The sequence below is a fragment of the Tarenaya hassleriana genome, unplaced genomic scaffold (assembly GCF_000463585.1).
Source record: "Tarenaya hassleriana unplaced genomic scaffold, ASM46358v1 Cleome53, whole genome shotgun sequence".
NCBI classification, from domain to species: Eukaryota; Viridiplantae; Streptophyta; class Magnoliopsida; order Brassicales; family Cleomaceae; genus Tarenaya; species Tarenaya hassleriana.
In genome coordinates this window covers 181,747-195,070 of record NW_010967966.1, presented here as the reverse complement: position 1 = coordinate 195,070, position 13,324 = coordinate 181,747, and the positions used below count along the sequence as shown (strand labels likewise).

Sequence of the window (13,324 nt, the reverse complement as noted above, 5' to 3'; positions counted from 1 at the left end):
GGTCGTTCATTGTTCCACCACCCTAATCTTAAATAAAAAACCTTTTTCTCGGTCGCCGCTACGTTTGTGTGCGTGCATCCGATGACGACATTAACACTTATCCACTAATAGTATTTTTTTTTATCACATTAATCACATCACATCAAATCAGAAGCCCATTAATTTGCTACTTTTCGACCCAAAGAACAAAACTATCTTAGTAATAGTTTTGTAAACTAAAAAAATATATATATATAATCATGAATTGCTGTCTCTGAATGTAGATAGGGAAAGGCATATATACTTGTGTGTGTGTGTGTGTTATTTACGCATCACATATTATATATCGTTCTTAGGATACTCATCTAATTTGGTGTTTATGTGACAGTGGCTACACAACTCTTGTGTCAGATTCTCACAATAGAATCCTTTGCGGTGATCATCACACAACGCTGGATCTTAACATATGAAACAAAAAGTCCCAACTTTCTTCTTTTTATCTTTATATACATTGTTACCATATCTCGTCTGAATTCTTTAATATATATATATATATATATATATATATATATTTTTATTGTATTTTCTTTTCCATCCTCTTGTTTTCTTTTGGATGCATAACGCCAAAAGTTCCGTATTGCACATACACAATATGTTAGAACATATATATGTCCTGTTGTATTTATATAAAGGTGTACAATAATTCAAAAAGGTCCCTACACAAGAAGATTTCCATCCCACATGCATAAGGTCAGAATGTTATTCTTCTCTTCTTTGCAACGAGAAACCCCGTATTCGCTATTTTATAAATGTGAGAATCTCAAGTCACATACAAATCAATCCATTAACATTATATACTATAAAGTCACGTTTCACTCGACTGACTTTTTGTCCTGTTATTCTAGGTAAAGGATCGACTTGTTATTATTGGATAAAATTATGTTATCTCCTTGATCACCAGACTATTGATATGTTGCCTTTATATTCCATAATCAGTCTAAATTCTTATAAAAAAAAAGTAATACACACGACATAGATTCATAATTTTAGATGTTAAAATCGTGGTTGAATTCATATTATCAACGAAATTTCAACCTGTTAAGAACGTTTTTTTGTTCTTCGAGAAAAGTAAATATAAAAAATAAAGCGAAATTTGGGTCCATCGCGTATTTAATAATCCACAACAAGTAGAGAGACACCATCATCATCATCTATTATCAAACCCCATCTTCTTGTCAGCCGAAACATCTCTCCAAAGAGCCCCCATCCCTGAACTCTACACCGAAGCAAAGGTGCATGGATGTGGAACCCTAGAAATTATCACAAAAAAGATGACTCGGAAGACGATGATGAATCTTGGGAAGTCAAGGCTTTCGAACAAGACATAAAAGGAAACATCGCCGGAACCACTTGGCCTCCGAGGTCTTACACTTGTAATTTCTGCCGGAAAGAGTTCAGGTCGGCTCAGGCCTTAGGCGGTCACATGAACGTCCACCGCCGCGACCGAGCCGCTAGGGTTCACACTCCCCCTGTGGCTCTTGCTCCGCCTTTTCCCACTCTAATAATCCAATCCTCAGCTAATAACGTTGAGGGTTTGCGCCATTTCTACCAATTCACAAACCCTAGTGGCATTTATGGTAATTCCGGTGACATGAGTCTCTGTGGAGTCGTTGGTACGACGTCCTCTCCTGATTCAAGCGCTCTATTTCCGTCGTGTAACTTTGGATTCCCGCCGTTGGATTTTCCAGCCGAGATCCCACAGTTTCTGGAAGCTTCAGCCGGAGATACGAACCTACAGTTCATCGATCATATCGGTGAAACAAGCGTTGATTTGAATGGACAAAGCAAGTATAACTCCAAAGAGATACGTACGGAAGAGGAGCCTGATCTTGAACTTCGGCTAGGGCATAAAGAAGCCATGGCTCCTCCGTGACAGCCATCGAGGACTCGTGTTAATATATAAAGGTTCTTCACATGTCTTGTTTTGAATACAATTTGCCTGAATTTGCTTTGTGATTGTTGGTTCTCTTTGATGCTCTACATTTTCGTTATGTGATTGTTAAATTGCCTGTCAGCAAAGGATCAAAGAAAGCTAGAGATGAATCTGCCAATTTTCTATTTGGATCTCGGTTTTGAAATCGGTGGTCGGTCAGTAATGCAAAAACATTTATAGATGAACAGCCTATCAAAACGAAAATGTATACTTTGTTTTCAATATGTCATGTCTGATTACATAATAGAAATTTTATTGATGATAAGAAAATCTGTCGATATTGTACGGTTGATCATTGAGAGACATATATAGGGTCTATTCAATAATTAAAACTGGCGTGCTTCAGTACCATGAAACATCGGAAAGTGGAATGAAGATATTCATTTTGTGGAATTTGAGGAAATAAATTTAACCGTGGTAGCTTCCTCTTTTATATTATTTTTGGAATCAAAAGAAACACAGAGAAGATTAGGGTTTTGGGTTGGGGAGAGAGAGAGATGAATGTTTATGGCAGTGGAATGTCATAGTCCATGGCTTATCTCTGGACTTTCGTGTTTCATATTGTTTGAGGTTAAATTATAGCATATCCGTCGGGTCTATTTGCTTGAATATAATATGTGTGACAACACGGTATGTGAAGCCGATTTGCAAAGAATAGTTAAATTCATATTTTTTTATGACCTTGTAAGATTGCAGACATTGTGAAAATCACCATTTAGAAAATATACGATTATCTATGAACATAACATTGCAAGATTGTACTATATATATGTATATGGTATGGTAGCTAGCGCCACAACAAAATGTTCATTTTTCCCGAAGCGGTTTGAGATTCATGAGGTACGACACGAATATGGCCCCTGCATACGGTTTTCACGCGAAGATGGCGTCTAAGGGAAACTAACAGTACGGAGCAAGTAAATAGGTCAGGTGTACAGTTCAAATGATGCAGTGAAACAGTAAATGGACAATGTATAGGGTTCAAAGATTTTAGGACCACCTGAAAGAAGTGAACACATGTGCATGTTGGTAGGGCATCCCATATGGCCATTTGGGTTGCTTTTAATCCGTTGCATGTAATATCATACTGAGATTTTCGTTGGCACCACAATGTTTTCTACAATATATCTACTTTTCTAAATTTTATCGTTATTACTCTTGTTTTATTTTGTGTTGTTTTATGAGAACAAACTATATAATAAATTCACTGTAATGAAATAAAATGGCACGAATAAAGTTTGACGGTATCCTGTCTTGGACCCCCACATGAGAAATTCAGAGTCTAGACAGCTAAAATGTTCAGACTAAGCCATTAGAGTTCTGTTATTTCTTTTGGTCCCCTCCTCTTTTTTTTTTAAAGAACCCATAAAATAAAAGAGCCTTTGGTAGATTTCATGTTATTAACCATTCCCTTCTCATTTCGTTCTAGGGTTGTTTTGGTACAACCACCAAGAACGATTTTCGTTCTAGGGTTGCTTCAAATTATTAAAGACCGGTTATTATATGTTGAACATTTATTCATCGTATTTAATAGAAGCTCAATGGTTCGTCTGACCTCTTTTTATATATATTTTTGGTTGATTTTGAAGGGTGTTGATACGAATTCTTCAAAGGTAATACTGAGTTAGAAAAGAGAAAGGAGTTGGGATTCTCTTCTTACAAAACGTATTCCGTATTTTCTGTGTGGAGTAATGAGACAAACTAAAGAGGACATACATACTGTTGCCGACCAAGATTCTTCCTGTTAAAAGCAAAACACTAAGATACGGATTTGTTTGTATATATACGTATACATATGCATATATAGATACATATGCAACGTTACAGAGGAAAAGTAAAAATCTTAGTATGCATAGGAAAGAGAGAAATACCATAAAAAAGAAAAAAAGATGAATGAGCGAGAGATGTCGGAGAGGAGCAGTCAATGATCAGATTCAGTGAGATGGGCCTTTTACACTGTCACCCACACCCCACCCAGCAAGTCCGCATCCCCATGAACACCATTCCTATATATATATATATATTCATTGCCGTATTCTTATATATATATGCAAAAAAAATGCGTCGGACGATTTAGTTTAATATTACTAACCATGCGATTTAATTATTTCTAGTTAGATTCATCTCTCTTGGGGTTCTGAAGATAGTTGAGTTTGAAATATGGCATGTGTGGAAAGTCCCAACTCATATAATGAAAATTTTTAAGTTCGATTTGTTTGGATCTGAGTTTTTTTCTGAACCGGTCAGTTTCATCTAGTTTACTTGTTTCGCATAGTTTGTCAATTATTGCGCGAAATCGGAAGATTTACTGTGCACGATATCGTTCAGTCTGTAGAATCGAACGGTGTTCAATCCGAAGGATCGTGAAGGCGGATATCCACCGTATAAAAAAAAGAAATATTTCCATGTGAATATTTTTGAAAATCGACTAGAAGTTTCAAACTAGTCTGTTTGAGAGGGAAGGACTTTGGTCGGAGTTCAAATGTTTTTCTATATTTAGATGGTTACATGGATAAAAATATTTTTATTGCAAAATGTGTGGAGATATTACTATTATTATTATTATTATTATTATTTTATGGGCTCTCAGGCATATTTAGCTTCGCCAAAATTCTTCGACGATACAAGCAAAGCGTTTCTTACTGTTCTGTTGGGGAAAATAAGGAAACTCGTCCATCAATGGCTTCTTCTTCTTCTTCTTCTTCTTCGTCTTCCAACGCTGTAATCAAAACCCTAGGCTCTCTTAGCAACGAGTCCTTCGTCTCTCTCCTCTCGAAACTCATCGGAGAATCGAAGTTCGTGCAGAACAATCCGCCGGAGCTGATCCCGGAGGAGGACAGGATCGTCAATCATGTGCTCGACTGTCTCCGTCCTTACAGCACAGACACCGGAGGTGGTCCCCTCGTGATTAACCACGTTACTTATCATCGTCGCCGGGGAAATCTCATCGTCGAGTACCCTGGCACCGTCCCAGGAAAGATCTTGTCTTTTGTCGGAATGCACATGGACGTCGTCACCGCCAATCCTGATGAGTGGGTAATGTTTCTGGAACCGATTTCATGATTTTGATCTCTACCCGTTATAACTAGGGCAAATTGCTATCCTGGGCTCCGATCATTTTCCCATTAATTGATAACGATTGTTCTAAATTTTGGGTCTTTATCTTTTGTAGTTCAGAGGGTTATCTGAGCAGTTTTTTGAGATCGCTATTAGGGGTTCGCTATTGTGAATCATTTTCTTTTTATTTTATGTCTGATTAGCGAGATTGGAAACCCGAAATTTGAACTCCGACTATTTCATCCAATAAAACTTCGTACTGAGATTGTTCGTTTCAAATCCGAGATGATCACTGAGATTCTGAATGGATTAAAGATCCAATTTTTAGGTACAGCAATTGATCTTTTGACGAGGGTTTATGTCTCTCTGATCTACATTTGTTGCCTCCACATCTTATCTTGATAAGTTCTGCTTTTGTTGGAGTGTGGAATTGGTAGTGACAATAATCTCAATGTCATTTCCAGGAATTTGATCCTTTTACGTTAAGCATAGATGGTGATAAGCTCCGAGGTCGCGGAACAACAGATTGTCTGGGTCACGTTGCACTTGTGGCGGAGCTCATGAAGAGGCTAGGTGAGACCAAACCAGCGTTGAAGTCGACCGTTGTGGCAGTTTTCATTGCAAACGAAGAGAACTCCGCCATTACAGGTGTTGGCGTGGATGCACTCGTGAAAGACAGGCTTCTTGATAAGCTCAAATCTGGTCCCCTGTAAAGTTCTATCCTGTCTTATTCTGAAATTTTTGGATGAGAATGTGTTATCATTTCCGATTATTGATCAGAAGTAGTTTTTGTCATTGAAGGTTTTGGATTGACACGGCAGACAAGCAGCCATGCATCGGAACTGGTGGCATGCTACCATGGAAGCTTCATGTTACCGGAAAGCTTTTCCACAGTGGTTTAGCTCACAAGGTGTGTTCATGTCAGTTCGTCATTGCATCTTTTTGTGTTCTAAGATCACTTTTGGATCACTCTAGTTTCTTCAAAGATAAAAAATGAAACCTTTGTCCTGAAAGAAACTCCCTTCTGTTCCTCAGTTTGGAATCTGATCTACTACACAAATGCAAGGCAATGTTTTGATACGTCGTTTAATAATGCAGGCTATAAATGCGATGGAATTAGGAATGGAAGCGCTCAAGGAAATCCAAACTCGGTTCTACAGAGATTTCCCACCACACCCACAAGAGAAAGTTTACGGATTTGCAACACCATCTACCATGAAACCCACCCAGTGGTGTTGTATGTTATGAACATAAAAGAAGCATCTTTATGCGCTAATAGGTAGGAATCGCCCAGGTGTGTTTCCTTAACTTTCTTGGGCGTTTTTTTTCTCTCTGTCATTCTGCAGATCCAGGAGGCGGAATTAATCAGATTCCCGGAGAATGCACAGTCAGCGGTGATGTCAGGTCATGTTTGTAATTTCACTGTCTTAAGACTATCAGTGAAACCCACCCAGTGGTGTTGTATGTTATGAACATAAAAGAAGCATCTTTATGCGCTAATAGGTAGGAATCGCCCAGGTGTGTTTCCTTAACTTTCTTGGGCGTTTTTTTTCTCTCTGTCATTCTGCAGATCCAGGAGGCGGAATTAATCAGATTCCCGGAGAATGCACAGTCAGCGGTGATGTCAGGTCATGTTTGTAATTTCACTGTCTTAAGACTATCAGCATATAGGATCTCTGTCTGCCTTTTTTTTTTTTTTTTTTTTTGCAACTCTGTTTTTGTGGAGCAGGCTGACTCCTTTCTACGAGTAAGTTGTTGCGCCTTCCTTATTGGTGTCTCTGTTTTTGGATCAGGGTTTGATGATTTTCTTGATTGCAGCTTAAAGGAAGTGATGAAGAAGCTGCAAGAGTATGTAGATGACATAAACGACAACCTTGACAAGCTTCCCACCCGTGGCCCTGTTTCAAAATATGTCCTTCCTGATGAGAATCTGTCAGGAAGGTCTCTCTCTCCCTCTCCCTCTCTCCCTCCCTCCCTCCCTGCTTCTTCTTCTTTCTCTGATCGTCCTATACCGGCAGGCTAACTCTAAGCTTTGACGAGGGATCGGCTGGAGTTGCTTGCAATCTTGATTCCCGTGGCTATCACGTTCTGTGCAAATCGACAGAGGAAGTCGTCGGGCATGTTAAGCCTTATTCCATCACTGGAACCTTGCCCCTCATCCGTGACCTCAAGGTAATTCTCGTACATATACCCTAAACTTATAATCTTCTTTATTGTTCCTGAAAATGGCGATTACCTTCTCGGCTAAGTAATATGCCGGTATTATATCTATCTTCATCTTCGTCTGTCTTGTTGGGCAGGATGAAGGCTTTGACGTTCAGACCGCAGGATATGGTACAAAACTCGTTGACGTTCTCAACTGTTCCGCCAACATTTAGTAACAGAGTTTCTCGTATCTTACCAGTGTCATTTTCGGACAAACGTGCAGGTCTAATGGCAACGTACCATGCAAAGAACGAGTACTGCCTTCTCACAGACATGTGCCAAGGCTTCGATGTCTTCGTCAAGATCATCTCGCAACTGGAACAAGACTGAGCTAATTTTCATATTTACCCTATATGCTAAACTTTCCTTCTTTGCTTAGATTCCATAAACCGACCAATATTAGAGTCTTCATCAGATGTCTGAGAATTCTCATAGCTTATATACTGATTATCATGATTCTATACAAATCTTTGCTTCTACCTTTTGTTCTTTGGGCTAGATCCTCGTATGTGTTATACAGGTGAATGGAGGCTTCTTACAGGGATGATATACAAAACTTAACAAGGGATGATATACTGCATGGTTTTATCTTGAGCTGTTACCTTCGGTTTCAAGCTGCCGTACCCGTTGCCGAAATCTTTGCCGATGGTAGTGTATCTTCCAGAGGCCGTTTCCCAATACGACTGCCGAGTATATCCCATGCGTGATAATTGGTGCGAGAATATTGTTTGTCTGCAACAGTTTTGAGGCGGATGAGTTTCCACGTGAGATTCAATTACTCGGGAGACAAGAAAAAGATGCAGAAAGAGGAATTTAACCTGAATCCACTCAAACCCGAGGTACAGAGCCAGAAGCCCCTCGAGAAGAGGAGAGTAGATCTTCTTCATCTGTTTTCGCTCATACCAGGCTGGAGCGTCTCAGTATCTATTGGCAGTAAAACATATATTAAGGTTTATGTGTCTACACTTGGTTTGTTTATGCTTTCAGAGAGAACCTGCAAACAACTTTTTCAGCTCGTCACGACCAGAGCGTGACTTCAAGACCGGAGCCATGACGTACGTTGGATCTGACAAAAATACATCAGGAAGAAAGATGAAGGATTGTGTTTTCTGAAGAGAGATAAATCCATGAGGGATTATGAATGAAATGATCATTAACCTTTAGGGGATGCAGCTATATAATAGAGAGAACCCGTGAGAGCGGCCGTGACAGCGGATGCAAATGCTTGAGCAAACGGCACAAAGGGAGGCAATAATCCAGTCTAAATAAAATGTATTCACATATGAATCAATTGAAAGGAGATAGGAATAAGAATATATGAGAGTGAAGGAATCGAGAAAGAACAGAAACTATACCAGAGACACCATTCCCCGAGAATCGGAGATAAGATGTGTGCCCCTTACGAATGCATCAGCCAATGCGCCCTGTAAATGCAGGGGACAAACGTCCAAACGCATGATCAAGCTTAACCTTCAGATCTAAGAGACAATCTTGACATGAAATTCACAAGGGGACAGTCAAATGGGTGTTCATGATATGTGTGCACCTGAACTGCGGCACGATAGAAGAGCTCTTCTCCAACTGAACTCGCGGCAACTACAAGTATAAACTACAAAAACAGTTTGCAAAATCGGTTATTGGTATTTGAGATTGAAGAGAGATGATTTATCAAGTTAAAAACTTTCCAATAAGGTTTGTGCAGACCCACCTGCCAAGCTGACATTCCATGGAAGAAGCTCCGAAGCTCCTCATCTTCCACATCTCTTATCGCTCGAGCATGAGGCGACAGTTTCACAACGTCATCCTAACACCAAAGCAAACCCTTTTCAAATGTCTCCCAGATACGTCAAGTACAATCTTTTCCACTAATTTTGTGATCTTCAATAATGAAACAGGAAAGAGGAAAATCGGATAACGTCAAAACGGGAGTGTTGAAGTTACGTCAAGAATGAAGAGGAGTGCCATGATCGGAGGAGATGCGTAGCCAAGCCCAGCTATAATGGCATCTAGCGACGGATTGAAACCTCCCATCGAATCGATTCCGGCGATATCGCATATGAATCTACCCGCTAGAGCCATTCCACAGTATATTCCTGTTTACCCAAAATTCCCAAATTCCACAATTAGAAACTCTCGCACGATTCCATCAAAATTTCCAACATTGAGATTACGTAATCAACGAGAATCTAAATGAAACAGCTCTCACTCGGGAAACTACCCCAGGCAACAAAAGTTAGCGGAAAATTCAAATTCTGGACCACTACTGGCTCACCAATTCCATAGCTCAGCCTAACCACGGCGCCAATCTTATCCCAAACCGTAAAGTCAACGGCTGAGCCGCCTCCAAATCCACCGACGGAGGTGACCTCATCAGCCGGTCTGGCCAACCCGTGCGCCGCGCCTCCATCTCCCTCATCGATCACTTCGCCGCTGCTCTGTCCGGCGGACGAGGCCATCACGCAGAAAGATCGCTCTATCTCAACTCCATTGAAGCGTAGAATCTTACTAAACTTCCTCCACCGACGTAATCTGTACCTCGAGCTCGCTGGGATATCGAAAATCTTAGAACTTCTGCTACTGCTGACGACACTGCGTCCGGCACACCAGGACGAGGAAGAAGACGAAGAAGAAGAGGTTGAGCCTAGTCTGAAGGTAGAAGAATAAATCAAAGGAAGCTCCATGGATGGCATGAGACAGCTCAGGCGGAGAACGCGGGTGAAATCGCCGGAGATGCTCTGCTCTTCATTTGGTTTTGGATGGAGAATTTGCGACCGCACATCTTTTCGGATAGTTATTGCTGCGAATATCACAATGCGGACAGAGAAATATGGACCGTCGATTGTTTAAAAGGAATTGATCTGACGGTCAATAGGCCTTGTCTCGTGGGCCTAACTTTGAAATGAGAGCGCAATTGTTCCACTTGGACTTCGCTAGCTCTCTGGTTGTTTTTCTCTTAAAAAAAAAAACGGCGATTGGCAAAAAAAGATTAAATATAAACCCGTATTTAGTTGTTCTTTTGAACCCAATATGGGCCGTAATGGGTTGTATAATATGGCTCGTAATCGAACTAAATGGGCCGTTATATTTGTAGGCCCATACATGATATTTCCTCCGTTTATGCTTTACAATCACATTTACAGCTAAAAGATTACGGAGACGAAAATCTTAGATATCACAGTTATATATATACAGTTGCGGTTGGGATTCCGTAGTAATAAAATGAAATCCAGAAAATCAACGATTTATTTCAGTCTAAAACTGTAGGTTAACCTTTGATGGTGGAATCTTTTCTATATTTTGAAAAATATGATATCTCGAATTGGGAAAATATCTATATTTGCTTAAAGCCAATGCATGGATTTGATATACCCAGTATCCAGTTAGATTTTTTCCCTTTTGTATTCATGATTAAATTTTGGACCAGTCAAAGCTTGGAAAATGCCCATTTCCTAGAAACAATAATAACATAGAACTTTTATATACTGATTACATATGATTTATCTGTGACATCTAAATTTACAGTACCATAATCTTGTGATTCTTCTAAAAAAAGAAAAGGATGATTACATTAAAAGAATTAATGTATACATTCCTGAAAAATAAAAAATAAAAAAATCTTAAAAGTGATGTTCATAGTATGTTTTTCTTTTTGTGGAATGTCAGTGCCTGCCAGAAAATTTGAGGGAATAAGTAAAACCAATTAGAAAGGCATGACGACCATGTGTGTGTATGCATATGGGGAAACCACTTGTCCTTATTTGGAATTCAAGGTTTTTTTATATATATTTTATGTTTTTGTAATTCAAAGTTGACTCACTATCTGTCATTTAAGCCATTCTTTGACTATGTGAATCTTTCCATTTTACAAAAATGGACATTGAGAGATCTTTTTTACAAATATAGAAAATACATTTATGAAAAAACCCCGGCTTTCTTTTTTTTGAAGGGAAAAATCACATACCAAATAAGATATGGCATGGGGTCCACGCTACGTGTGGAACCTATATTGGTTAATGTTTCATGGCATATGGGAAGCCACGTGGAAATATCTTTCCAAATAAAACACGTGTAACACTGATATGCAAAGAAATCTAATCCAACGGTCGGGATTGGCCAGGAGAAGCTAAACCGACTTAGGGGCAATGACCACTGACCACAGAGTGAAACGACGCCGCATAGATTGTGTCGGATAACAAGAAATGCCACGTCACAGTTCATACAGGAAAAAAAAAAAAATAGGGGAAGGGGGGGAAAAATCCAGACATCCTTAAAAAGCAAACATTGCTCAACCAAATAAATAAAATCAAACTGAATCAAATATTTTTCCATAAATTGAGAATTGAGAGAGAGGGGAGAATTAATGAGGAGGATATAGCAAATAAGGGAGGCAAGGCCTGCAATAAGGCAAGAAAGTGAACGTGACGAGACTCTTCTCCCCCTATAAATCTCTCTGCCTTCTTCCTCTGCTTCATCACCCCCACCCCCCTTTGATTATCTCCGTTCGCGTACGTATTCTCCTCCTCTTCTTTATGTGGTTTGTATTTGTCGTTGTTTTTTTGCGTTTGAAGGTTAGCCCTTGAACTCCTGTTTTGCTTGACTATGCGTTTTTGGTGAAAAGGGTGGCCGTTTAATTGTGAGAAGGATGATTAGATCAGTGGGTTAATGTTCTCTCCAATGCCAATTTAGAGTCCATGCTTGTCTAATTGTGGTTAGGACCATGGCACTTGGGGTCAGTGTTATAATGATCGCCTCAAATTTTCATCGAGAATCTGTCCTCTTCGGGGCTGTTTTTGACAATGGCAGAATCGGATTGAATCGGTCTATCTCCCTCGGATTCATGTACTTTTCATCGATTAGTATATTCAATATCTTGGTCGTATTTGGAATTAGTAATCGGAGGATTGAAACGATGAAATTTTGGTCATGGCACAACCGGAGAATCCGGCGATGATGCAGATAGGAAAGTATTTGTTTCTGTTTCGAATCATAGGGTTCATCTTTGATGTGACGAAACTGGCTACTCGTGAATTCAAGTAAATTCCGTAGGCATTGGATTCGCATTCTATTGCCGTGCGTAATTCCCTTTGATCATACATTTTGTTAAACAGAGTTTCATACAAAGGTCTTGAAAACATGAATCTCTCCAGCGACGAATCTTGCGTGAAGGAAGAGGAGTCGTCGAAGCCTTGTCAGAGTGGAAGGGCGGATGAACTTCTCGAAGCTGATTTATCGATAAATTCCAATTCGAATTCACATCCAAACGCTCAGGAGGACCCGGAAAACGTTTCTAAAACTGCTTCTGTTTCATCTCCCAAGAACTCGAACAAATCCGATCTCACAGAAACATCCTCCTTCAGAAACTCTGCATCTGCAAAGGTTTTATGACGCAATCATATTACTTTGGTCGATAGATTTCTTTTTGGCATACAGAATCTGATTATTTTTTTTTGAATTTTGTAGAATGAAGATCAAGTGGAATCATCACTGCAAGGAGATCAGATGACGGTGCTTTCCAATCTCATTCAACCCCGCGACAGTTTTTACAAAGGAGATGAAGCTATAGCCCCGAAAAATAACGACGAGTCACGTTCTTCCGAGGAGGAAGTAAGAGATGAAACATCATTACTTATAGCTATTGATGTTTGCGGAATTGAAGTTGTTTTGATAATGAAAGTTGAGAGAACTTTTTATACGGATTAAACAGGTGAATATCTGCGATATCTGTGGGGATCTCGGACGAGAGAAGTTGCTTGCTGTCTGTAGCGTATGTGGAGTTGGAGCGGAACACATGTAATGATCCACTTATAACAATCTCTTTTCTTTGATCACTTCCTGTTTCGGTTATCTTTGTTTTACGTATCTGTTTTCATCCGTCGGTGTAACTTGTTTTTTTTTTTGCAGTTACTGCATGCGTTTAAAGCTCGACGAGGTTCCTGATAATTGGATTTGTGAAGACTGTGCCTCTGCGGGAAAAGGCGGAAACCGAAAGGAGGAGGACGTGGAAGGGAAAGAGGAGTCTATGAACGGAACAGGAGGAGAGTTGCATTGCGAAAAGGACGGTAAATTATACCAGGCTGCAAAAAACGAGCA

The 13,324-nt window shown here is 39.8% G+C and overlaps 4 protein-coding genes across 4 annotated transcripts in view; 3 read left to right on the top strand and 1 right to left on the bottom strand.

Annotated features, from left to right (window-relative positions):
• The first annotated feature begins 1,196 nt into the window (after window positions 1-1,196).
• LOC104798330 (transcriptional regulator TAC1) lies at window positions 1,197-2,097 on the top strand. The gene has a single exon (XM_010520357.1). The coding sequence runs from the start codon at window positions 1,280-1,282 to the stop codon at window positions 1,910-1,912; it is 633 nt and encodes a 210-aa protein (XP_010518659.1). The 5' UTR covers window positions 1,197-1,279; the 3' UTR covers window positions 1,913-2,097.
• Window positions 2,098-4,556: 2,459 nt separating this feature from the next.
• Window positions 4,557-7,713, top strand: LOC104827763 (acetylornithine deacetylase). The gene is made up of 10 exons (XM_010561012.2): window positions 4,557-5,008; window positions 5,494-5,738; window positions 5,831-5,939; window positions 6,128-6,266; window positions 6,376-6,433; window positions 6,759-6,776; window positions 6,848-6,970; window positions 7,048-7,201; window positions 7,330-7,363; window positions 7,458-7,713. Exons 1-10 carry the CDS (start codon window positions 4,652-4,654, stop codon window positions 7,562-7,564), a joined length of 1,344 nt encoding a protein of 447 aa, XP_010559314.1. The 5' UTR covers window positions 4,557-4,651; the 3' UTR covers window positions 7,565-7,713.
• On the bottom strand, window positions 7,651-10,100 carry LOC104798329. Its single transcript, XM_010520356.1, has 9 exons — window positions 9,507-10,100; window positions 9,176-9,327; window positions 8,943-9,038; window positions 8,781-8,843; window positions 8,590-8,658; window positions 8,393-8,495; window positions 8,229-8,300; window positions 8,053-8,141; window positions 7,651-7,966 (listed from the first exon to the last, which is right to left on the bottom strand). The coding sequence occupies exons 1-9, from the start codon at window positions 9,922-9,924 to the stop codon at window positions 7,820-7,822; spliced, it is 1,209 nt and encodes a 402-aa protein (XP_010518658.1). The 5' UTR covers window positions 9,925-10,100; the 3' UTR covers window positions 7,651-7,819.
• Window positions 10,101-11,554: 1,454 nt separating this feature from the next.
• Window positions 11,555-13,324, top strand: part of LOC104798461 — a 4,067-nt gene continuing 2,297 nt past the window's right edge. The window contains exons 1-5 of the mRNA XM_010520556.1: window positions 11,555-11,739; window positions 12,343-12,610; window positions 12,695-12,838; window positions 12,939-13,024; window positions 13,136-13,321. Coding sequence (XP_010518858.1) covers window positions 12,368-12,610; window positions 12,695-12,838; window positions 12,939-13,024; window positions 13,136-13,321 — 659 coding nt within the window. The 5' untranslated portion in view covers window positions 11,555-11,739; window positions 12,343-12,367. The remainder of the gene's footprint in view (window positions 11,740-12,342; window positions 12,611-12,694; window positions 12,839-12,938; window positions 13,025-13,135; window positions 13,322-13,324) is intronic.

Bases quoted from the DNA above. Each gene is read 5' to 3' on its own strand.
- LOC104798330 (XM_010520357.1), top strand. From the start codon at position 1,280: ATGTGGAACCCTAGAAATTATCACAAAAAAGATGACTCGGAAGACGAT.
- LOC104827763 (XM_010561012.2), top strand. From the start codon at position 4,652: ATGGCTTCTTCTTCTTCTTCTTCTTCTTCGTCTTCCAACGCTGTAATC. The intron at 5,940-6,127 runs GTGTGTTCATGT...TTAATAATGCAG, and splicing joins ACAGTGGTTTAGCTCACAAG to GCTATAAATGCGATGGAATT. The intron at 6,971-7,047 runs GTCTCTCTCTCC...CTATACCGGCAG, and splicing joins GATGAGAATCTGTCAGGAAG to GCTAACTCTAAGCTTTGACG.
- LOC104798329 (XM_010520356.1), bottom strand. From the start codon at position 9,924: ATGCCATCCATGGAGCTTCCTTTGATTTATTCTTCTACCTTCAGACTA. The intron at 8,301-8,392 runs GTTAATGATCAT...TATTTTTGTCAG, and splicing joins TATAGCTGCATCCCCTAAAG to ATCCAACGTACGTCATGGCT. The intron at 7,967-8,052 runs GTTAAATTCCTC...AAACTGTTGCAG, and splicing joins TCGGGTTTGAGTGGATTCAG to ACAAACAATATTCTCGCACC.